The 24,592-nt window shown below is 39.1% G+C and overlaps 1 protein-coding gene across 5 annotated transcripts in view; it reads left to right on the top strand.

The window, feature by feature from the left end:
• Positions 1–67: 67 nt before the first annotated feature.
• MEMO1 (mediator of cell motility 1) overlaps positions 68–24,592 on the top strand; it is a 28,935-nt gene continuing 4,410 nt past the window's right edge. Inside the window, exons 1-11 of one of the 5 annotated variants that reach the window (XM_062629480.1) lie at positions 69–263; positions 952–971; positions 2,008–2,028; positions 3,284–3,363; positions 4,550–4,561; positions 13,565–13,646; positions 16,027–16,095; positions 18,049–18,161; positions 19,503–19,614; positions 20,586–20,728; positions 21,874–21,950. In XM_062629480.1, coding sequence (XP_062485464.1) covers positions 210–263; positions 952–971; positions 2,008–2,028; positions 3,284–3,363; positions 4,550–4,561; positions 13,565–13,646; positions 16,027–16,095; positions 18,049–18,161; positions 19,503–19,614; positions 20,586–20,728; positions 21,874–21,950 — 783 coding nt within the window. In that variant the 5' untranslated portion in view covers positions 69–209. Of the gene's footprint in view, positions 271–398; positions 460–951; positions 972–2,007; positions 2,029–3,283; positions 3,364–4,549; positions 4,562–13,564; positions 13,647–16,026; positions 16,096–17,383; positions 17,501–18,048; positions 18,162–19,502; positions 19,615–20,585; positions 20,729–21,873; positions 21,951–24,592 lie in introns of those variants that run through there. The other 4 variants (XM_062629478.1, XM_062629475.1, XM_062629479.1 and 1 more) reach the window with 4 other exon arrangements.

The raw sequence follows: 24,592 nt of genomic DNA, 5'->3' as shown, positions 1-24,592 counted from the left end.
GTCCCGGCCCGCGCCGCTCTGCACGCCGCCTCCGCGTGCCCCCCTCCCGCTCGCCGTCAGCCCGCCCGCCCGGAGGCGCCGCCGGCAGCGCCGCCTCCGCCCGCGGGGCCCGGGCCGTGCCGGGGGAGGAGGGGGAGCAGCGCCGCCGCCGCGGCCGGGCCCGTCCCCCACCGCCTCCCCCGAACACCATAGGCGGCTCCGGCACCAAGATGTCCAACCGGGTGCTCTGCCGGGAGGCCAGCCACGCCGGCAGCTGGTACACAGCCTCAGGTACCGGCACCGCGGCCCGCAGCGCCGCCGGGGGTGGGGGGCGGGGGCTGAATCAGCACTTTCCGCCGCCGGGGCCGCGGCCGGGACCGCCACCGGGTGCGGGGAGGGGCCGCGGGCCCCGCCCCCGCCGGCGCAGCCGGCACATGGCAGGCGTAGGGGCGTCGTGGTTCTGCGGGGCCCGGCGAGCGGGTAGGGGTCTGGGCGCTTGCCGGGTCCGGTCACCGGCGGAGACTGGCCCCGGAGGCCTGTGGGGCAGGCGGAGCCGGGAAGGGGGTGCCGGCTTGCACGCGGTGACTGTATCGTGCGGTTCGGGCAGCCGAGCGCGCCTGCCTGCCGTCTTTGGCTCCTCCGGCCCGGCCTGGCTGCCTGCACCGGGGCAGCGGCACCTCTCGCCGGCAAACTGGTGTTGAAGTGTGGCTGGGGCTGGATCGGTCCCCCGGCTGTTCCCTGTGTGCCTGTCCAGCTTTAGAAACGCGCATCGCTGCGGCTTGGCGGCTGAAGGCAGCGGCCGTAGAGCCAGCCTCTGTGCCCTGCCTCGCACCAGACACTGCGCCTCGTCGACTTGAGAGCACACGAACAGATTCCGGTCTCTTGGAGTGCTCTTGTGGTGGTTTTTGTTCCGGAATTTTTAATTTCCCTGAGAGAATACAGGATGTCTGGGGCGTTTTGCAGGCTTAGAAGGCAGGCGATGGGGTGTGGGTGTAGAAATAATGAGGTTTATTTTATTTCTTGTAGACCAAAGCGAGCTACTGTATTTTCTTCAAAAGCCCTTTCTTTAGTAGTAATGAGAAGTTATAAGGCAGTAATACGGGATGGGCTCTGCCTATTTAAAACTGTAGTATTTGCAGAGAAAGAATGGAAGAGGGACACAGTGCATTGGAGGCAGGGCTGGTGCTCCCCTTGCCCTCCCAGGAAGAGACAGAGACTTGTAATAATGGCTTCATAGCACGTATGTTTGGAAATAACTTTTGTTGGGGTTTGGGGCAGAACTCTGCTGGTGTAGATAGGGTGCAGTTTGTGTTTTCTGAGCTGTTAATAAGAGATGCTCTTTTACCAGCCTTGGGAGTAAAGATCATTAGAAAAGTGCAGGTGAACAAGCTTAGATGAACAAGGGGCTGTTGTAGAGGGTAGTTCAGAGGGAAGGAACAAATAACAGTGGATTCAGGATCCTAAACTGATACTCAGAAGAAGTAGATTACACTTGGCTATAATAAGTGCATTTTCCCTCTTCTCTACAAATTAATGAACAAGGTATGAGGCAAAAATTGAAAGGAAAGAAAAATACAGGGAAGAGAGTAACACAGGAAGAGGCAGATTGCGAGATATGTAGCTGGGCTTCAAATGGTGGATAGGCAGTTTCAAGACAACAATAGATGATGATTTGCTTTCCTTCCAAGTTTAATGTTGCAAACATAACTGTTGTGTCCATTACAAAAGTGGTCTCAAACCTTCATCCAGTGTCGATAGCTTGCAGTTACAGATTTTTTCCAATGGTCTAGAAAGGTAAGTAGTGCTGTGTTTACAGAAACCAGACAAAATCATATCAAAGGTATAGATGTAAACATGTGCAGAGACATCAAAACGCTGAAGCTTTGTGGTAACACTTCCCAATTTGCTTGAGCTGGAATTATTTTAACTTTTTTTCATAATTAAAGAGTCATAGATGCTGTGTTTGGCTGTGGGTTTTTGGTTTTTTTTTTTTTTTTTATATAAATATTCAGTGCATAATTTTGTTAGACTACACCCTGGTAAGTCTGTGTGACTAGTTCAGCCAGTACTACTTGTCTGTCCAAAAGCATGTTGCTCCAGTTGCTTCTGGGCAGCCCTTTGGGTATTGCTTATTGAGGAGGTGTGGGATGGTTGCTGAGACACTTACACTGCATGAAAAAAACCAAACTGAATCATGTTGTAACTAGTTATGTTGACTGTTCTTCTGACAAGTTAAATTGCAACTGTTACCGTGTGTGTCCTGGGGGGAAGTGGTTGTTGCTGCATAGGCTGGAGTTTTGGGAAGTGTGTTTTGTTTTCTTTAAACAAGAAAAGAACTTTATGTCTATTCATATAGAACTCTCTTGCACTGTTTACTTAGGGCATTTGAGAGTGGGAATTCTCCCTGCTCAGCAAGACTTGCCATCGGGGAACTGTTATTTGTTGCTTGGCAGCTAATTTTTTTGTGCCATGTAGGAGGTTCCACAGAAACTCAAGATGAAACAAATGGGGACCAAGAGGGTATGTGTATAGACTTATGTGTATATAGGTATAGACTTAAAATCTTCCTGTATTTTAGGCCAAACTTGCATGTCAGCTGCTATTTCAAACTTGTAACATAGGCTTGTTTCCTCAGTCATACTACTTGAACCAAGTCTGAATTTTAACATGTAGTTTTAACCTGCATAGCTTCAAGGATGGAGCTGGGCCAGGGATTAGAGTCTGAATTGCAATAGTTCTTCGTTGTGTTCCTCCGGTTCTCCAGGGATTGTGTTGTCAGGTCCTCCTACCTGCTTTCTTTGTGCTTACCATCTCGGCCCAAAAGAGATTTGCTGGGTTATATATAAACTGTTTAGCATTTAAGCTTCCCGTTTCCTGAAAACTGCCCTCTTTCTACAGAGCTGAGTTTGATTACACGTGGATGCCCTGGAAATCCTCACTCATCCTGCTCCATAGTTAAGATGACCCTGTCTGAAAGGGTAACGAGAAACATGTTTTTTGAAGGATGTGTTCAAAATCATTACGTCTGAAAGTATTTGAAAGAGGCTGCATGAGGATGAGGTTATTAAGTGGGTGTTTATCCCAAAGTGCTTGGTACCTGAGGGCAGAACATAAACAAAACGTCCAGTATGGTGCATGGTGTCCTGGGTCGGGGTGGGGGGATTGACTGCAAAAGTAGAGCCCCCATTGCTATGATTAACAAATGTGTATCTGTGAGATCTGGCTATGGAAGTCAGCCTTGGGAAAGAAAGGCTGAAGCCAGCTGAGAGGGATCCAGAATGCAAACCAGCTTTTGTAGTCAGAGGATATCCTTGAACAGGATTAGCTGGCTCCTCTGTGCTCAGGAGTGGAGGCAGTATCAGCTGCAGCCCCAACCGAGAAAGAGTGAGCTGCTATTCTTTGTGGCAAGTTAATGTAATGTATATGAAGAGGGTTTAGAAGAAGGAATGCTTTCTTGGCTTTAGAGACTGCTCATTTCTATGGGGCAGCAATTGTTTCAGCTGAAAGCAGTCGCTCCTCTATTTTCTTCAGCTATGGGGTATGTCCTGCTTAGGTTCTGCTTTTGAAAATTTTTCTGATTTCTGCTGTAACATGTTTGTGGGGTTTTTTTTTTTTGTTTGCTGGTTTTGTTTCTTTTTTTTTTTTGGTTGGTTTTTCTTTTGGGGGGGCGGTGTTGTGTTTTGTTTGTTGTTGTTTTTTTTTCTTCCTAGTACCTGGTGCGGAGCTGTGCTTTGCCTTTAGTCTGGGAACAGCGCTAAAAGCACACCAATGTTTTTAGTTGCTCCTCAGTAGCACTTACCCTGATCAAGGACTTTTCAGTCTCCTGCCAGTGAGGAGGGGCATAAGAAGCTGGGAGGCAGCAGAGGCAGGATACCTGACCCAAACTAGTCAAACTGACCATTCCATACCACAGCACATCATGCCCAGCATATAAACTGGGGGGAGTCACCTGGAAGGGACTGATCACTGCTCTGGTTGGGTTGGGTATCATTCAGAGGGTGGTGAGCAATTGTACTGTGCATCACTTAGGGTTTATTGTTTTCTTTTTTTTCTTTACCCTTTTAGTTTTATATTCTCTCTCCTTGTTATTTCCCTTGACACTATTATTAGTAATATTATATTGTAGTTCATTAAACTGTTTGTATCTCAGCCTGTAAAGTTTTACATTCTTCTGATTCTTCTCTCCCATCCCACCCTGGGGGGAAAAGGGTAGAGGCGTGAGCGAGTGACTGTGGTACTGAGTTGCCGTCTGGGTTTAAACTATAACAAAACTGCACTACAACATGCACTACATTCATGCATGTAGACTGCAAAATTCTATTTGCAATAGAATGCATTACATTCTATTGCAAATATATCACCTAATTATATGATGCTAATTAGCATTTTGGAGCAAGCGAGACTGGCTATGCAATTCTGCACATCCACACGTGCTCACATCTTAGAATGCCACATCTAACTATAAGAAAACAACTTTGTTACGGGAGGGAAAGTGAAGTCCCAGTGGAAAGCTCACTGCTTCCTACTCACTTGACGAAGCTGAGAAAAGGGGTGAGAAGGAGAGGGGAAGATGGGCTTTATGGTGGTGGTAGTGTTTAACTTGGCATGTGTTTTTCATCCATAATGTGCTGTTCTAAATAAAAATTTAAAAAGCAAGTTCCTTAAGAGGTTTCTGCAGCTGAGCTCAGTATGAAAAACTTATATGAAATTACCATCATACCTTCTCCTTTAGAATTCTTGGTGTGGAGAAGTTCATGTTCGTGCGGCATTGATCTGTATAGCATCTTAATAGACTTTAGCTATGACCTGTGGAGCATCTGTCTGACAGCAAACTAACAATGAAATCTGTTTCCTCATTTGTTCCTCCCTGTACTTAGCAGCAGTGCTGAATATGGAAAGCTTTACAGCAGAGCTTCCAAACTGAAATAGTGCTATGACCATTGCCGGTAGCAGGCCACAGGTTTAAATAATGAATTTTTTTACTTGCTGACCTTGATCTATATGTATGCTTTCAAAAAAAGTTATAAATGATATGTTGCATGCTGTTGTTTCTGTGGACTAACAGCCTCGTGTATGGTGGCTACTGAAAACAGTTTAAAAAATGAGATGAAGGCATACTGTGTAAATAAAAGTATCACCCTCTTGCACTGCTGTCATAGATTGATTTGGGGATTTTTTTTATTTTTTTTATTTTCTTAAAGTATCTCTGTTGTATTGTGAAAAATACTACACTGATTTATTTTTGGAAGAAAGTCTCCCTCCTGCTGGGTTAATTCAACCCCCATAGCTTCCTGACCTCTTGAGAAATTGATTTTGGCCAGCAGGGGGAAGAGGAAGATTAAGGACAACTTGAAAGAAAAATGTCATAATATTCCATGACTTTGACTGTAGGACAGATGGATTCCTAGATAGAAAAGGAGCAACTGAAGTATAACGGGAATAACATGCTACCCCAAGCATGGACTATTTGCAGGACAAGATGTGGATCCGCTCTCCTGTTTTGCTCCTACTTGTGAGTAAATTCTGAAAGTGCTGGGCAGTTCTGTGGGGAATCAATCCATATGTTCCTGGAATGAAAATAAACAGAAGTGTATGTATATCTTTCTTCTTTGCATAGCATACCAAGTGAGATGTCACACATTAGGGTGCTTAACATTGGCTTATCATTGACAGCTGACCTGCATTTCCTGGCTCCTAGAAGTGCTAATTAGATACAGTACCACTCTTTATTAAGGCATTTGACCAAATCTCTGGTCAGTGGCATGCTGATACAGACAAAACACAAAAATTTTTGGCAGGCTATTCCAAATCACAGGAGTAGAATCGAATTGAGGATGTGTGTGTGTGAATAACAGTACTACGTGATCTTAAATGTGCCATGCAAAACAAGTTTGTCATCCTATTGGGTATGGCTTATTTCTCTGTTTTCCTTGACCAGGCCATACTGGGTAGAAGTGTGCTTTCTGTTAGCCTATGCCAAGCTAAACTAGGAAAGCCTTAGTTTCCATGCACTTGCTGATGCAAACATGAATTGGCAGAGTAAGCACTGTGCTGACTTGAAAGGCCATTGTGGTTATTGTCTTCAGAGTTGTTTGCTGTTTTGTTTTTTTTTTATGATGAACCAAGTAAATGGTCTATTTCAACATAAATGTTTGAAGAGAGTTTAACTTCATGGTACTTCTGTGTTCAGAGTTGGTTTTCTGTTGCTTTAGCTTGTAAGTAAAAGAACCCCAAAGGAGTTAAAGTCAGTAGGTACTGACATCTTGTCACTAGCATTCATAAGGATTAAGTTTTTAATTTGTTTGGACAAGTGTCTTGGGATCATCTGTAACAGCTTGGGTTTTTTTTCCTTTCTAGTAGCTGGTGCAATGCTGTGCTTTGACTTTAGTCAGAGAGCAATGCTGATACCACACCAATGTTTTAGTTGCTTTGCTCAGCAGCGCTTATCCTGATCAAGGACTTTTCAGTCTCTCATGGTCTGCCCGTGAGGAGGGACATGGAAAGCCAAGAGGGAACAGAGACAGGACACCTGACCTGAACTAGCCAAAGGGTATTCCGTGCACAGTACATCATGTCCAGTATGTAAACTGGGAAAAGTCACCTGGAAGGCCCAGATCACTGCTCAGGTTGGGTTGGGCATCGATCAGCAGGTGGTGAGCAATTGTATTGGGCATCACTTAGGGTTTATTGTTTTGGGTTTTTTTTCCTTTTCCCCCTCTAGTTTTATATTCTCTCTCCTTGTTATTTCCCGTATTATTATTAGTTTTATATTATACTTCAGTTATTGGACTGCTCTTATCTCAACCCGTGGTGTTTACATTCTTTTGATTCTCTCCCCATCTCGCCTGGAGGATGAGAGAAGGAGAGGGATGAGTGAATGGCTGTGTGGTTCCAAGTTACTGGCTGAGCTTAAACTGCAACAAGGAATGTCAGAGCTTGAAATAACTGGCTGTCACACAGACAGGGATGTTCAGACCTTGTCTTTTAGGTTAAGGTCTGCATGATGATGTCTAGGTCTGTTGGAAAGGATAATACTTGGAGGAACTTTTGCAGACCAGGAAATAGATAATTCATGGCACACAATTGCCTTTCTATCTGTTTAGATATGATTTAGAAATGATATTTCCTTCAAAGTTGGCCACTGTTTTAGTGTGTTTACAGTCTCTTCTACTCCTGTGTAACCCCCAATAAGATCTATATTAATGGGTGTTTTTTACTGCCTTTGTACCCAGTACTGAATTTTTGGATTCCAAAGCACACTAACTATCTGTTGATAGTTCTTTGAGGTAGCCAGGTTCAACATGCAATAGCAGTATGATTCTGAGATAGTACAGGTTTTCTAACTTGCACCTTCTGGGTGAAGTGTTCATTTTAACGAATAGTGATGTAATCCCAGCGTTTGTATGCTTGTTAGCATGAGCTGGAAACTTCTCATCAGCATCAGAAAAAGTGTGTGCATTGGTCGCAGAGCAGTTTCTGCTCTGCTATAATGTTGCTGTATGTGTGTAATCTGTTCTCCAGGCCTGCTGCCCATGGTTTCTGAGGGCAAACACTGCTGCTGGGATGTCTTTCACTGACCCTCAGAGTGGCTGAATCCAACCTTAATTTAGAGCAGTGACCCTCCTCTGTAGTGTGTTGGATCTAAGTCTCTGTAGCAGCTGAAGTGGCTAGAAGGAAATCATGTGCAATCTGGTCTGTTGTTAGGCTATGAATGCAGACAAGGAGTTGAAGGAGGTGGTCACTACTAAGTCTTTTTCTGAACGTGCTTAACTGTGGTGTGCCAAGAACCCTGGCATGTCCCCCAAAACTGGAATAACTCATCGCAGCTCATTCATAAATGTACAAATAACAAATCACTGTGGTGTTTTGTAGTAGTGCAAATGGATCCAAGAAAAATGTAAAAAAGCATGTGAGGGTCACTGACAGGAGAGATGGTTTAGTGGTGGACTAAACCACAGTTCGTGGTTTAGTGTCTACGACTGGACTTTATGCTAACGGTCTTTTCCAACCTAAAAGATTCTATGATCTCTGTTGTAGTGAAAGGAGCTTTCTGCAGTAGCAGGATAATTAATGTACTGATCATGAAATCTTAATGTTGTGACATTAGTTAGAGCATTGCAAATACAGCTGTTAAATTAAGCTCTTACCTTGCAGTGTGTAAACAACTAATCATAGTGTCTTGCAAATGTATTTGCTTTGCAATGTTAGATATACTACATGTAATGTTTCTCTCCCTTTGGTTTTCCAACTTTTTTAGACATTTTATGGGGAAAATAATGTGTCATTGCTGATTCTTTTATGACTAAATCATGGAACAAAGTATTAATATGCAGACTCTATTACTTGACATTGTATACTGCAAAAGTATAGTGGAATAATTTAAAAAACAATTCCCAGGCTTTTATTTCTACTGAATCGCTGTCAGAATCAAGATATTCCAAATAAAGAATGTAGATTCAACTTCTACAGTACAATTGGAATTGAAAAAGTGCTTTGCATTTGGTGCAGTCCTGGTATTATTAAAACGGGCATGCAAGTATCACTTTGTGAATACTTTAACAAATTCAGGTTACATTTAGCATGTATTAGAGCAATAAAACAGAAGGTTATTTGTGTGGATCTCTGAATGAGTTAACTGCTAAGGTATTTTGGAGAGTTAGGTAGGTGCATGTTTGTTGATATTCTTAATGAGTGGCATTACAGTTTATTTATTTCTTAAGAACTTTCAATAAAGGAAATCAAAAAGCTAGTGGAATACTGGAAAACAGTGACAAGCAAGTGAGAAAGCAGATTTCAACATTTCTATTGTGGCTTCAGTTTTATTTTCCCCAGTTCAAGCATTACCTGCTGTTTTATGTTTGTCTTACAATGCATATAATTGGAGTTTATGTAGCATTGGTGTAATCTTTATTTGTATCTTATACAAAATATCTTTTTTTTTTTAGATTATATAAGTAAATTTCTGCCTTGCTTATAGTCCAATTTCATCAGTCCTATTTCGTCTGTATTCAGTATTGGAAGAGAGAATATGCTAGCAGTATAGAATGTGGCATCAACATGAGTTGTTGGAAATCACCTTCTATTCCTGACAACTGCTAGTCTTTGCATAGATAAAACGTGTTCTTGATTTGAGGATTTAGCTTTTGTGCAGCGAGAAACAGATTTTTGTTTATTTTTTTTTTCAAGTGGATCTGTGTTCATTAAAACAATCCTTATGCTTTCTGCAGTTTTAACTGAGAAATCAGTTAGTCCACTGTCATGTTTCAGATTGGAATTTGCCTCATGACTGAATTAAACGTTTTGGATTCACCTTTGAAGTTGTGGAGAGAGGAGTTTCCTTAGTTCCAGTGATTAAACTAAGGCCACCAAAGTTTCACTATTACTTACCTTGATTTTTTTTCTAACACCTTACAAGAATAAAGATTTACTTACTACTTAATACATACCTGGTAATATTTTCAGAAGTGGTTTTGAGATGTGGACTCTTTCATCAATAGGTAAAGTTAGTTAGAAGGAGTAAGAGACTCGGGGGGGGGGGGAAATGTTGACTCTTGTAGGGTAGGAGGCATGATTAGACACGTAGAAGCTGTCAAGTAGAAGTGTAAAATCTGCGGACTGCGGTGTTGCTGTCATTGTGCTCCAGCATTACTTGTATTACTGAAAGTGGTATACACATGCAACCAAGGGTGACCTGAGCAGTTTTTCTTGGTGCTGCCTCTGAATTTTGCTTGAGGCTTATGTTCTACCAGTAAAAAAAGGACTTGCCAAGACTGAGGATTCAGAGTAAGCACTGTCTTCCCTACCAGTCTGAAGAGGTGGGTTTTGCACTAGTAATGGTGGCTGTTGGGATGAGAGCAAGCTCCCACTATATTGTGTTGACATTTATCAGAGAAGCACTTCAGCCTCATGTGACTAGGTGAGCTTGACTGTGGAAAGAATGCGCTGGTTTGGCTTAACTCACAAAGCCTGGACTATGAAAGCTATAAATTGAAGTGATGGACCTAAGCATGTGACTCCCAGCTGGCTTTCTGTTATTATTCATTGGTAACACTGGCATGCATTTAATGTGGAAGGATTCCTTCTTACTTACTCCAGTGCTTTGTGAGGGTATAATGTTGGTTGTAAAAATAATTTATCCTTTTAGGCAAGATATTTGAATAAATGCTGCTTGTAGCGATAACCATAAATTTTTCTGGTGGAGACTTGGTTTATGCTTGCAATTATTTTTAATTTGGCAGAACTTCTGCCAATTTCTGAAACAAAACAGGACATGAAATATCCACAGATAATGCTGGCATATTTAGTTACATGACTACATTCATACTTCATTGGCTTGAAATGCAGATCTTCATATTATGTGCTTCAAGGAAGCTGATGTTTTCCTGCCTAATCTTCATTTAATCAATAAGAGGCCTGATCTTACAATATAAATGCTGAAGTGTGTTGCTTGTTGCATCCAGAAGGCTCTCTGTCCTTCTGTTTGGGTTAGTCTTAAAATCCCCATTGTGCTCATCCTGCCAGGTATCTCAAGCAGGGCTTTCCACTTGTGCCTGGAGGAGCAAGGACCTGTCCTGCTTCCCACCACTGTGGCAGAGGGATACATAGGCAGCAGCACTCTTCCTCACCCATGCTTGTCAGCTTAGGAGATGGATATTTACTGCAGTTATCTCTGTTGACTATTTGCAAAGACTTTTTTCCAGTTTAACTTAATTTACATACGAACAAAACTTACTTATAGAGCTCTTCATGAAGAAGTGACTCATCTCCTATAATACAATTCCATATGGCAGAGCATATCTACTGTAATAATGTTGGTTTATTTATATTTTGTATATGCAATTCAAATATTTTGACTTTAGCCTTAAGCATTGGCATATTTGAGACACTGGAAGAAAAACTTATCCGAACACTTCAAAAAGTTGATGTTAATTGTGCAGAAAGAAAATTGCAGCCTTTAGAATATCCCTTAGAGTATTTGTAAGCATAGAAAGCTGCAGTTCATGCGGGTGCTGTCTTGATTTTGATTGATTTTTCTTCTGTCAGGTGGTTATGTTGTACTCTCCATTCTCTCTGTTAGTCCTTTGCAGAGAGAGATTTGATTACATGTTTTACTAAAATAAAAAAGTGTCAGTTGAAATGGAAATTTACATTAGGTCAGAGTTAATGATTTAGAAAGGCAGCTTGTAGTTTCATTAAAGGGAAAAAAATGTGAAAGCTGATGTGTTACCTGGTTCTTTAGTAGACACTGTCAGAGTTTTCATCCCTTGGGTCAGATAACTTATTTTACTGCCTCTAGGAAGAAAATCTTCATTACTTTCTCAGAGATGTGTGTCTGTAATAGGAGGTTAAGCAAACCTAGGTATTTTACTTTGCTACTACACTGTAAGATCAGAAGTTTTGGCCAGATTTAAACAATTGTACAGAATTTTAGGAAATTACCGGAGATTCTGAACTTTGTCTTTAAACTGTTCACCAGGTTACCTGGTTTGTCTTGACTAAAGACAAATCATCTTAACCAAAAATCCTTGCTAAAGAAGGGATGGTGGAAGGCCAAGCACTGTGCCTTCTTGTGGAAGAGAGTCTCAAGGCCATCTTGCTTTATTTGGGAGGTTCTAGCCTCAGGTGCAGCTTGTGGATCCATCTTTGAGGACTACTCAGTTGTTGAAGTCACTGGGTAGGAGGTGTTGAGTGGGAAAAAATAATTGTGTTCTCCTAAAGATCTTAATTCAGAAAGTACTTTGTCCTTTAGTAAGTGATTTATATCTTCACTCTTAAAACATGGTAAGACTGTAATAGTGCTGTTTTGTTAGTCTCCTAGTATCTTAGAAAGAAGGTGGAAATAGAGATATATTTATTTTTACTTAGTTTCCCCAACGGCCTCCATTTTCCAGGATGTCATTTTCCTTATCTCTATTTGCAGGTCTCTGCTGCTTGTTTCCCCAAGCAGCAGAAGCAGCAGAACAAAACTAGTGTTTGGTTTGTTTGTTCTTGACAATTTCATCATTTCACAAAGTTCCTGTATTACAGGAGTGACAGTCACTAATAAATGTCACTCTTTTGCCTCCCTTGTTAGAGGTGTAGACAGCAGCTAAGGCATTCAAGGTTATGGTAGCCTTAGGGAAATGGCATTGCCCTAGTTCATCTTCTTTATGTTAGGTTCTTTTCAACTACAGGAAGTGTCGGTTTTTTTTTGTTTCATGAAGCAGTTCTGTATAAAACCCAGTGGTTTTGACAACTCCCTCCTCAGGCTTTTTAGGGAAAGCATTTTGACTATCACTGGTGAGTGACTTCTCAATCCTGACTGGATTCTCAGAAGTTGACATCTTTGCTCTGGGGGTAGTTCTTGTCAGCTTTTTTGGGAGACCTATCAGCTTGACATCTGGGCTGTTTGGAACATAGCTGTGAAATAGTTTCAGGTATTTAGTTTGGGTTTGACTTTCCCTGGCAGTTGGTGGTTTTACACCTGCATCAGGAAGATACAAAAATCTACAGTGTGTGTGGTGGAAGGGAAGTTGCTTACTGCACAGTACTTGACAGATAAACTCTACTGACATACAGATCTGTCAAAAGCATAGGGCCAACTGAAACAGTGCATCTGTTTTTGTTAAGGATATGTTACTTGTCACAATAGCAGCTGAGTGAGTTTTACTTCAAAGTTTGTCTTGTGTTTTTAATATAAAGAATATTGCACTCTACTTGCCAGACTTGCTTCTTCAGGAATATCTTTACATTAAAATCTTTTCTTTGTGATGGAAAAGAATCAAAATGTTGTGGGGTTTTGTTTTTTTTTCTGGGTAGGCTTTTTATTTTGTTCTATTTCTAGAAGGTATTTTTATTACCTGTTGGCTAATTGAATTGGAATATTTGCCACTTGCTGAGATACAGAATTTAATTAAAAAAAAAAAAAGTTAAATATTGGATTGACCAGTTACCAAACTTAATGTTGTCAAGAAGTTTATGTACTTATAGTATATGTTGATTCATGAGAAGTTGTAAGGCATTAGTATAAACATGGCGTCTTCTCACTTTTAGTGTCTTCCTGTGTATTTACAGATTTTTCAGGTTACAGTATGCTTTGTGTTCTGCTCTTATTCTTGCTGGATAATAACAAATGACTAAATACCATAGCCATTGTCTATCATGTCAGTATGTAAGGTTTTTGTGTTGCATGACCTTCCTGTGTTGGGCTCTCTGGTATATGTTGTGTTGACTTTTTACTTCTGAATTCTGCAAATACATTTACCAGAGGAATCGACCATCTGTTAGCCTCTTCTAAGACTGGCAGCCATTCCTTCTAATGATGAAGTGGTATGTGCATCAGTCCACAGAGCAAGAATCAGTAAATATATGTTTGGATGTGCAATAAATGGACTTCTGGGCTAGGAGGTTGAAACTTCCCTGCTGCAGCCCTTAGTGTTATAGACACGTCAGGTTTACTTTTGGGTTTTTTTGAGATTTAAACACAGGCTTTGATATTTAAGATGATTTAAAATCTGTTGGACTTTTGGATATTATTTGTTAATTCTTGAAGTATTTTAGGTGTTCATTTATTTTATGGCCTTAGTATTTTCTTGTCTCTTCATAGGACCCCAGCTGAATGCACAACTAGAAGGCTGGCTTTCTCAAGTACAGTCCACAAAAAGACCTGCTAGAGCCATTATTGCACCGTAAGTTTGAAATCTGCTTTTAGTCTATATAATACCTAATTTGTTAAATGCTGCTTTATTTTGAGTGATTTTTTTTAAAACTGCTAAAAGCTAGTATTTAGCTGAAAGGAATGTTGCATGGTTTCTAAACAAGTATTTTGGATATGGCATAGAATGAAAGAAATCTGTGCGCATTTTGGTACAGGATTAGTTTCCTTTTGCTGATGGACTGCAGACATAACATTTATTTGTGATGCAGGAAGACAGATAAGAGGTGTATTAGTGGAGTGGCAGTCTAAGGGGACAGCTGTTTTAATGCACTTCTGGTGTAGAACAGCTATATTTATTAAAAAAAACCTAAACCTACACAAAACCAAAACTCCAGCATCCCATTCCCCCCCCCCCCCCCCCCCCCCCCCCCAGTCAAAACTTAGCAAAGCTTAAACTGAAAAAGTAGTGAAACATTATTCAGTTATCTGGAATGGTTTACTTTTGTCATTTTACTTTGGGATTTTTTGGGGTTTGGTGGGTTGGTTTGGTTTTGGTTTTGTTTGGGTGCTTTTTGTCCACAGCAGAAATAGGGATTATCTGAACTATTTAAGTAGAGTTCAATTTCCTGAAGGTAGCTGAGACATACAATAAGAAAAGTATGTTTGTTATTCCAGTTATTATAAGTTGAAAGGAAACACTAGAAGCACCACCTTGAAAATGATGTTTTTCCTGTGCTAAGATAATGTTTGGAGTATTCCATAATAGCATTGAATGTGCAGAAGAAATTACTCCAAATCTGCCTTAGTCTTTCTTGCAGAAATGTCAGGAAAGAGTCCTTTTAGCTGCAGATTAGGTAACCTGGGTTCTTTTTCCAGAATTGCTGGAGGTCTTCCAGTGGTCTCACAAAATTATTCCATTAACCATGCCTTTGTTTTCCCGCCTGTAAAGTGCGATATGGCTAATATTTTTGTGAAAGACTGAAGAAACCTGAAGCAGAGGAAACCTTTCAGGGGCTCTTCTGACGTTGTCAGATAACATACCTTCCCAGCTCACAAATCTCAGTGTCCTATTTAACCTGTGTTAGTGCCTTTCTGAGTGCTTTAGAATGAGTGAGGAAAGTGACACTGATGTAAAAAAAAAAAACAAAACAGAAAACAAACCCAGGGTGATTTTGAGGTTAATTAGTTCCAGGTATCGCTCTGTGGATGAATATACATGCATGTGAGCATACATACATAAAAGTAAAAATAAAATCCTCCAGTGGTGGGGGGCTTGTATTTTCAACAGCCTGGACTGTTGAAGCCTGGACTTCAACAGCCTGCATGTCCCTGGACTTGCAGCATGTATAATTCTCAGTATTATTGTGTAAAATTATTGTATAATTCTCAGTATTATTTGAGAGTAATATAAATACAATACAATAAAAAATAAGTATAAATGCAGTAATAATATTTTTTATTATTGTATAATATTTCACTATTATTGTGTAAGTATTATTGTGAAAAACTGTAGTTGTGTTGTTGCACATACTTGACTCAAACAATAACTATCTAGCTAGAGGCACAAGTGCTCCAGAGGTGATGTGGCCCAAATGCTGTGCAATGTGAGCATGGCGTTCTGTTGGAACCATGCTGCTGACTGTGTGTTGTTCACTTGGCCTGGGACACTGGGGAATCAACACTGTCTGGACTGAATGCTTTTAGCATTGTAAACAGAATCTTCACCTGGTTTTAACAGTCTTGAAGGGAATGGGTCTTAAGATTTAGATGTGATAGTTGAAGCAAGCAGTCAGAATAATTATGAGTGTTTTTGTAGTGCACACAGGAGCACAAGTTGAGAAAGGCTCCAGGCCAGAGTGATAGGAAATGATGCAGCATGTATTGCATTCTCTGTGGTAAAAGCTATCTTGCTGCATTCCACTCTTTTCCTTGTGTCCATTCATTCTATTGCTGAGAGTGTTTTTATTTTGTTTATCTGCTGTAAGATAATTCTCTCTTTGCCAGACCCCTGTACTGTCATTATACTCAGTTACTGATGTGTGGTTAGAAGAGCTTTCTCCAGCAGCTTGCTATTTCCTTGTCCCCTGGTTGTACTCTTAATATTATCATGAGCTTTTGATAATATGCAGTTGTGTAGTCTGCCTAGCAGTATCTTTTACAAGGAACAAAAGGTGCTTTGATCTGGAGACTTACTTTCAAGTAGATGTTCTTCAGCACATACCTCTTGTACATTCAGTATTGAAACAGTGCTCTCCATCTCTTTCAGGAGTTGACTTTTGGATCACTCTTGCTTTTTCTAGTTCCTTGGGGACAAATAATATTTATGATATTATAATTTAATAGCAATATCAACATATGAAGATGTCGAACAGTATTCAACATATTAACATTTTGTACACCTTGATTTGTAGCCATGCAGGGTATACTTATTGTGGATCTTGTGCTGCCCATGCTTACAAACAAGTGGATCCTAATATTACGTAAGTATTGAAGTTTTTCTATACAAAGTGTAAGACAATGCCATTGCAATTCTCTTGAGAAACTGAATGTGCTTTTTACATTCTTACAACACAAATTTTACGGATTTTAGTTTTATACCCTTTTTAGTCTTTCATCCATCCCTTCTGTTGTGACATCATAAATGTTCAAATTGTTTGGATGTTACAATAGAAAAAAATAATGCATTATTGTTGAAGTTGAACATGTAAAGCACTCTTAAAAAATTATTGAGGTTTTGGTTGCTAACTTTTTAGAAGGGAGGGGGTTAACCCTGTTCTTTTTGCAGGTAATAACCTTCAATTTACTTTATTGTTCGATGTTCTAATGCTTTTATAAAAGCCCAAGATGTTTTGTTTTGTTTAAGTGGTCACAGGGTGTCTTTGTTTCTTTTCCTTTTTTTCGTGTTCTTCTTTTTGTTGTTTTTTGTTGGAGGTTTTGTTTAAGTATATTAAAAATCTTGATTATGAGCCTGCATTGGTTTTTCAGTGCAGGATTATAGGCTGAATGCTACCGGGATTCTCTTCTGCTGTGGAGAAAGTGACCAGTGTGTATATATAATATTTGAAGGCAGTGAAAATTAGTTGTAATGATTTTAAGTGGACTTATGTTTCTAACAGCACAGCTGTTTAAAAGAGGAGAAAAAGCCCAACACAGTACTGTAGTCTGTGCCTGTCTCTGAAAATATGAATCCAGTTAATTCTGTGTTAAAATAATATAATTTTTATGTGTTCTGCTGAGTGCAACAGTTTTTTAAAGGACAGAAGTTTAAAACATCGTTAGTATTTACTTAAAGTATGTATTTTGAAATGTTAATATAAAAACTGGCTATGTCTGTCAGTTGCTTATGTGATAGCGTTGTAATGAAGGAAATGGTTTTGATTCTTGCTAAACTGTTGTAATCAAAGTGAAAGTAACTTTATGGTGTGACAGATATCTAGCTTCTCTAAAATATCTAGAGCAAGTTGCATTCCCCAGGTTCACTGACGTGGAGTTGATTGAGCTTTCTGGATCATTTGCTGTTTCACCACAAGGGATGTTTACAATTCATCTTTCAGCTGAACTATTGCATGTTTGGATATTTTGTTTTTATGAGCCCTGTAAAAAGTTTTAGTATTTTACTATAGCTTGCTACAGCTCTCCACATGTAAAGTTGGGGGGAAAACTTTACCTGTCTCCCACCCCTTTAGTTCAGTGCCAGGAACAGAATGATATGATCCTGAATCTGAAAAGCTGAATTTCCTATAGGTTGTGTTCTGTTTTTTCTTTAAGTCCTGTGGCAGGAGACCCTTAACATCTAATCAAGAGCCATGAACTGAGGAGTTGATGAAATAACATCATGGTGACGTGTGAAAGCTTGCAGTGTCGGCTAAAGCTACGAATGTGCAGGTCCAAGTCCCTGTTGTTGATGCAACAGCTGGATAAAAATAGCATTTGGGAATGACTTAAATTTGAATGTAGTGAAATCTGAAGTAAAGTTAATCAAGTAAATAAGCAAAAAGCTCTGAATAGGTGCTAAATCCGTAATCCTCATTTGAGGGTACGTATCTGTAATTGTTGAAGGTGTTATGTAACTGAAGGTTGTGTTATTCCAAGGAGAGAATCCAAAAATCTTCTAAGGGACTATAATGCATCATTCAGCCTCCAAATGAGTCCAGTTGAACAGATTATCTAGCTGATGCATGCCCTCTGATATACAACCTGCTTAAGAGGTTTAAGGCTATCGAAGCATTACTGAACAGATCCCATGATCGTTTCTGAGATATCAAGCAAGACCATGGGCTGATCTGTGGTCTTTACACACAGCAGAGTAAAACTCTACAGGTAACCACCAGAAAGTATCACTTTGTACATTTTTATTGAACTTGTTACTCTAAGCCAAACATCTGTACAATTGCAGCTGTCTGAACTGTGGGCTTTTGTGTTAACTGTTGTAGCCGAAAAATTTTCATTCTTGGGCCTTCCCACCACGTGCCCCTTTCCCGATGCGCACTTTCCAGTGTGGACATTTATAGAACACCTCTGTATGATCTCCGAATTGACCAAAAGAGTAAGTGCATGATAAAGCTTGCATCTTGAAGATTGCTGTAGCTTGAGTATTAACTGGTACTGCAGTGCTGAGGACTCTTGTTGCAGGGAACTTGATTGCTTTTATATGTATACAAGTACAAACCTGTTTTACTGCAATGAAAGCTAACTTCTGACAGATTCTGGTGGTTGCAGGGACTGCTGTATTACAACCTTAATGTGTCTCTTGCTCCTGAAAGTAAAGAATTCTCAGTCTTTGCTTATATTTTCATTTTGAATGTGTGCCTCTTGACAAGTGGCCTTTAAAGGGGATCTTAAAAATAAAACATGTCACATTTGAATAATAGCTGCTACACACCTGCTTAATTGTTCCATGAGGGATTCTGTCTGCAAAGAAAGATACTGCTATAGTTGGTTTATTTCTGATAGAGGAGTAACAGAGGAACAAAAAGCTGCTTTTATTTGTTGCATTATAGCATGTGACTTTAACTGGCAGAGAACCTACAGAACTTAAAACCTGTTAGTTAGCCCATGAAATACTAGTCTTTTAGACTAAGCATAAAGGTGCAAGGAAGAGAAATGTCATGTTTTGCCTCTCACACGTTTTGAGGTATACCTAAATAATACAGTATCTTTTTCAGAAGGACTGAGTAGCGCACATGTGTTGCTATTTCATCATGACTGTGATGAAGCAAGCTAGTTCAGGCTTTCTTCATAGCACTTGCAGAAATTTCCTTGGGTAACAAGTGTTTTGGTTTCTGTAGAACTCCTTTATGGAGTGGAGAAGGAGGAACAGTTCCACATCAAATTCCTTGTCTCGTGGAGAGTTTTCAGAATGTAGAGATGACTGCATACCACCAGGCACACTTGGGAGTAGAAAAGATAACTTATAAGTGTGGCTTACTTAATTTTTTTCTGTCTCTAGATTTCATGATTCAATTAATAATGAATTGTATTAAATCGTAATACACCCAGGACTTGCTCAGCTGATCAGCAGTTTATTATTTTTTTTAATGTATGTATGTATTTAAACATATGATGGTGTAGTCAGTGACTGGAAAACGGCATGCATATTTTCAAGTGTGTTTTTTTGTGTTACTTAGATTTTGTACCATGACTGAAAATCTTTTTTCAACATAGTAACACACTTATTTTGTAAAATGAATCAATTTATCAGTTTGAGTTGAACATAATTTTAATCCTAATTTTAAAAATAAGTGGTTTATGATGACAGCCCTTATAGTCAAATAACTTTTTATATCAGGCTTGTTCAGGTGAAGATGCACTGTAGCTTGCTTTACAGTGTTTTGTTGTTTGGCTGGTTTTTTTTAAGTAGTAAAAAATAATCTTTAATTCATTTCAGTTTATGGAGAATTGTGGAAGACTGGAATGTTTGAGCGTATGTCCCTACAGACAGATGAAGATGAACACAGTATTGAAATGCATTTGCCTTACACTGCTAAAGCCATGGAAAGGTACTAGGGCTAACTACTACTTCTATAAGAATGAGCATTATGTACATCAAATGTTTGAACTACATGTGAAGTATGAAGTAATAATACCCTTTATGGTATATAATATGCTCCACACCCACCAATAAAACTTTTGAGGAGGATCAGGACAGAGACTAGGATTAGATGCTGTAGTAGAAACTGAGGGGAGCAAACACCTGCATGATGAAATTTTAACACCCCTTATAAGCAAGTTTGTATGGTTATATTGACTTAATATAGTTCAAATCAGATATGCCTTCATGAGTCTTTCTCAATAGTTGGGTTTTTTTGTTTTATTGGGGGGGGGGTATTTTGTTGGTTTGTTTGCTTGGGTTTTTTTTTTTCTTTTGCAATGCATCTCTGAAAAGTTCAAACACTAATAGGTGTTTTCTGTGGAGTTTTAAATTTGTTCAGAACATTAATATTTAATACTGATTTTTAAATTAGGGTTCTGTCTATGTTTGCTATTTCAGATAAGTACTTTGAATAATTTTAAAGGCCATAATATTTGTCAATTTGTGGTGGTTATTTACCACACACATGCTTTTTTAATTCTATAGTATTTGTAAATGTTTTTGGAATATCAATATACAATCTGGGTTCTGTCTTGAGCATTTTCATATATGTTGAAAAATTACCCAACAGTTGTGCAGCATCTATACAGGAAGAATTTTATTCTTACTGTAATTGCTGGTTTCCTTGTGTCTTGTCTTTCTGTTTGCCTGGTGTTTTTACATTGCAGCAAAGACAAATACTGTTGGGGGGGCGGTGGGTGTTTTCTGAAACTGAAGTACTTTCAGGTTCTGAAACAACTTTCTAGTATGACCTTATTAAATTAACTGCATCTTCAACTCAGTAGTGCCCTTTTAAAACATTCCGCAATTTCAGTTAGCGAGCCCTGTAAGAACTTCAGATGTTACTTGAATTACAACCTCTTTTCTTTTGCTTATAAGCCATAAGGATGAGTTTACTATTATTCCTGTGTTGGTCGGAGCACTGAGTGAGTCAAAAGAGCAGGAATTTGGAAAACTCTTCAGTAAATACCTAGCTGATCCTAGTAACCTCTTTGTGGTTTCTTCTGACTTTTGCCATTGGGGTAAGTTTCACATCTCTTCATTATAAGATGAATATCCATAGTGATTTTCAGATAATGTGTTTTATTAAACATTGAACGTTTTAACTTCTGGTAAATGCATCTTTGAAACTTAAGTGCCTTCTGTAAAGTAAAATGGGGTTTTCTTCTTTTAATCTAGAACAATAGATGAAAAATATTAATGTGGTAATGTGTTTTCAGTATAGTGGAGGCAATAAATGGTGAAGATGTATGGGTTTATATGCCTCTCTTTATTGTTGCAATAAAATAATTGTCTGAAGTTTCTTGCTGTTTTTACTCTTCTAAGCACTTCAAAGCAACTTGCAAAACTAATTAGCTAAAAATTCACTGGACATGACAGCATCCCTCTGATGGAAGTAAGCTTTGTATGTTTTACTGCTGGGTAAGGTAGCAGATGGAGTATTTATGCCAATTGATCAGAGCTATTCCAGTTCATCTTGGTGGCAGAACTATAAAGATTCTAGAAGCTTTGACTTCTGTCCTGCTTTAACACTTTATTTTTCTTTCAAGTGTAATAATAGCTGGAAAAGAGACTGCTTCAGAATGATACGTTTTGTGTTACACAACAGACCTTCTTTCCTTTTTTCATTGTCATCTTTGGTCAACTTGCATATTTAAGTGCATATTTTAATCATCTTTGAATTGTGACATAGGTGGAGGTATATAAGAATGACATGGGTTCTGTTATAGATAATGAATCATTTAGAGCTGTTCATTAAATTATCACAAACTTCTTTTAGTTTACTGTGGATATTATTGTCCAAGAGAAGTAGTCCGGCTCCAGGGTTGACTGTCAAGAGGGATAGTGAAACAAATGTTGTTTTACTTTTTAATTTGTAGAATTGGATTCCAAGGCAATAACAGGCAACTAATAAGTGATACTGCAGTGTCGGTTCTACATAGGTTTTTCTTTAGGAATACAGCTGCCCATCATGTATTTTTTTTCTTCATTTCTGGGCTGCTACTTTGATGATTGCCCTAGAAGTTCCTCAGTGGAGCTAAAAAGTATAAAATAATGAAGATTACTACTTTAAAAGTATTATAATTGAAATTATTTAGTAAGTACTAGGGAGTGTTTTAGCTACGATTTTTCCCTTTTTTATTTTATACATGGTTTTTGTTTCAAGGTCAGAGGTTCCGTTACAGTTACTATGATGAATCCCAAGGAGAAATTTATAGATCCATTGAGCACCTAGATAAAATGGTAAGTTTTCAGATTTGGTGGAACTAACTAACAAATTTCTCCTGTACCTTACGTTTCTTTGAACACTTTAGAAATTTCTCTAACAAAATCTCATAGATTAGCTATTTTATTGAATGCTTTTCCTATGTTTACCATAGTAAGAATTTAGCTGTTGTTTTTAGGTAGTGTCCTCCATTTTTATTGACTGAGCACAGTATATTGTGGGTATAATCTAGTGAGCATAATTTATGAGAATAAATGCATGTTTGCCTACCTAAAATGCCCTAGTGTAATGTAATTCCTGTCCAATACCCTCCTATGTTTTTGGGAAGCAATAAGAATTTATGAATGGAGTATTGTGGTAGTTCAGGCTTAACAGCTGTGATACCTGCTTATCAAAACAGCATTGTGATTATGCTAATAGTTTCAGCGACATCCATTTTGAGGAGGAAATGCTGTACAGTATTGTGCTGGTGAGGAAAACAAAAGTCACTGTTTTCTCAGGAGTATTCTTTCCCCCTGCCCCTTACTCTGTAGTAGGTGGTGGGGAAAAGCAGTAGACCATACTTCCTTCTGGGTTTGGCAAACAGCTAAAGGAATGCTAAATACATAAGGACCATGATGCCAGTTACATGGCATTTTCTTTGCAGCCACAGCAGCCAAGGATTTCTTTGTAAATGAGAAAAAACTGTGTTAACGTTAAAGACTGTACTTATGGCACAGAATAGAAGTAATTCTTCTGGAAATACGTAACCTTTAAATTTATTTTAAAATTGTTCGGCTCATTCATGTAACTTCTGTAAAATCTGTTACAAGAAAGAACTGTCGTTATTTGGGGCATGTTAACTTTTTCCTTGTCTTGAAAGAATAAATCTTGTCTGCTGGAGATCCCTGGAGTTTTTTGCTTTCTGTATTAACCTCTTTGTTTTTCCACTATTCATCGCTGGAATGGAAACAGTAAATTTAAACATTAAATTTGCCTTAATTCTATTTATACCAATTCTTGTTGTAGGTTGAGAGGTTTCTCTATAAAGACAAGTGTGTTTCTACAGAGTCCCAGAATTTGAAGCTGAGTGTTTTTGCAAGAGCAGATTAAGGTGCATTAGCGTACATTAGTTTCCCCTTGTTAATTTCTGTGGTGAAAGCTTGTAGGAAGACTGGACTTTCACATTTAATTAGTGAAAATGTTGAAAATCATGTCTACTGTTTAATACCTATGAAAATAACGCTTCAATCTTAAGTTTAACTGGAAAACTAAACATGCTGCATGGCAATATACTGTTATTACTTTGTCTATTTCATGCCATATATGAACACATTACTCTGTATTCAAACTCTACAGAGTGGGTCTTCCTGTTACTGGCTCGATAATTTTACTGGACTGAACTAGTGAAGCAGTTAGCAGAGCGCTTTGTGGGCGGGAAGGTATTTTGGGTTAAAGATGAAATTACTTTTCCTTAGAAATGCCCTTGTGGGAGGACAGTGGTCTCTTCCTCATTTAGACTGGACCTTAAGTATGGATGCATGGTGATTTTCCTGGCTAGTGCATAAACAGTGCTAAATGCTTTGGGCATTGAAGATTTACTAACCTGGTAGCTGCTCTGAGAAATTTTATTTGCTGTAATGTTAAGTTAGCACCCTTAGACTCCAGCATAAAAAATACAGAGCAGTAAACATTGCTGGGCAGATGTTGGTTTCTCCATGATAACTCTTAATGTGACTGCTGTTACTCTGGGGGTACCACAGTGCACCTTGTAAAGTGACGGTGATGAAAGGAGTAATAATAGGGGTGCATTAAGGGACAATCCTCAAATGAAGAGTTATAATTGAGCAGCTGATGTGCAGCAATTTGTTTGTATATCATAACCTGATATATATATATATATTTAAATAAAAGTGGGGAAGTATTCTGTAAGATGTCAGAGAACCACAGAATGATTTAGGTTGGAAGGGACCTTAAAAACATCTAATTCCAGCCCTCTGTCGTTGAAGAGTAATCATTTTTTTATTAAGGCTAGCCAGAAAATGCAGACTGCTCGCTTCAGTCTTCACTGCCAGGTTGCTCATTTTATATCTACTTGTGAAACCTTATGTTTCTCTTGGGTCAATAGGAGGATGTTGTTACCCTGGATGTTGAAGGGGTAGGATAATGCAGGTGCTGAAGAGAACAGTCAGAAGTTGTGCAGGAGCCATGCATAGCATGGGTGACTTCTCAGGTGGCTCTAATGAACTGCTGAGTTCTCGGCTTCTGTAGTGCTGCTGTGATGTGCCAGCACCTTTCACAGTGCCCCAGCCTGGGAAAGCTTCTTAGCTTGAGCATAATGCATAAGTGTGAAGAAGTAACTGGTTGTAAACTTGAGCTTGACCAGCCAAAGGATTATTGGAGCATAGTATAAAATAAGCCTGTGGGTTGGTTGAGTTTGTTTTGGTTCTGGGTTTTTCGGTATACTTATAGAAGCTTGATCCTATAAGGGATTATATTTAACTGCTTTTAATCATATTAAGGACACTTGCTAAGATATTGCAGATTCCATTTGCAGTGTCTGGTTAACTGAGATATGCAATTTCTATGTGGTGCCATAATAACCATGTGATAAACTGCAGAACTGTGTGATGCATTTTTATCATGTGGATTTTGTTGTGTATTTTAACTGTGTTTTATT

Source organism: Pezoporus occidentalis, unplaced genomic scaffold (genome assembly GCF_034315485.1).
Source record: "Pezoporus occidentalis ecotype Australia unplaced genomic scaffold, CSIRO_AGI_Poc_V1 ctg34, whole genome shotgun sequence".
NCBI lineage: Eukaryota > Metazoa > Chordata > Aves > Psittaciformes > Psittacidae > Pezoporus > Pezoporus occidentalis.
The sequence above is the reverse complement of the archived record's forward strand: the minus strand, read 5'-3'. Positions and strand labels throughout refer to the sequence as shown.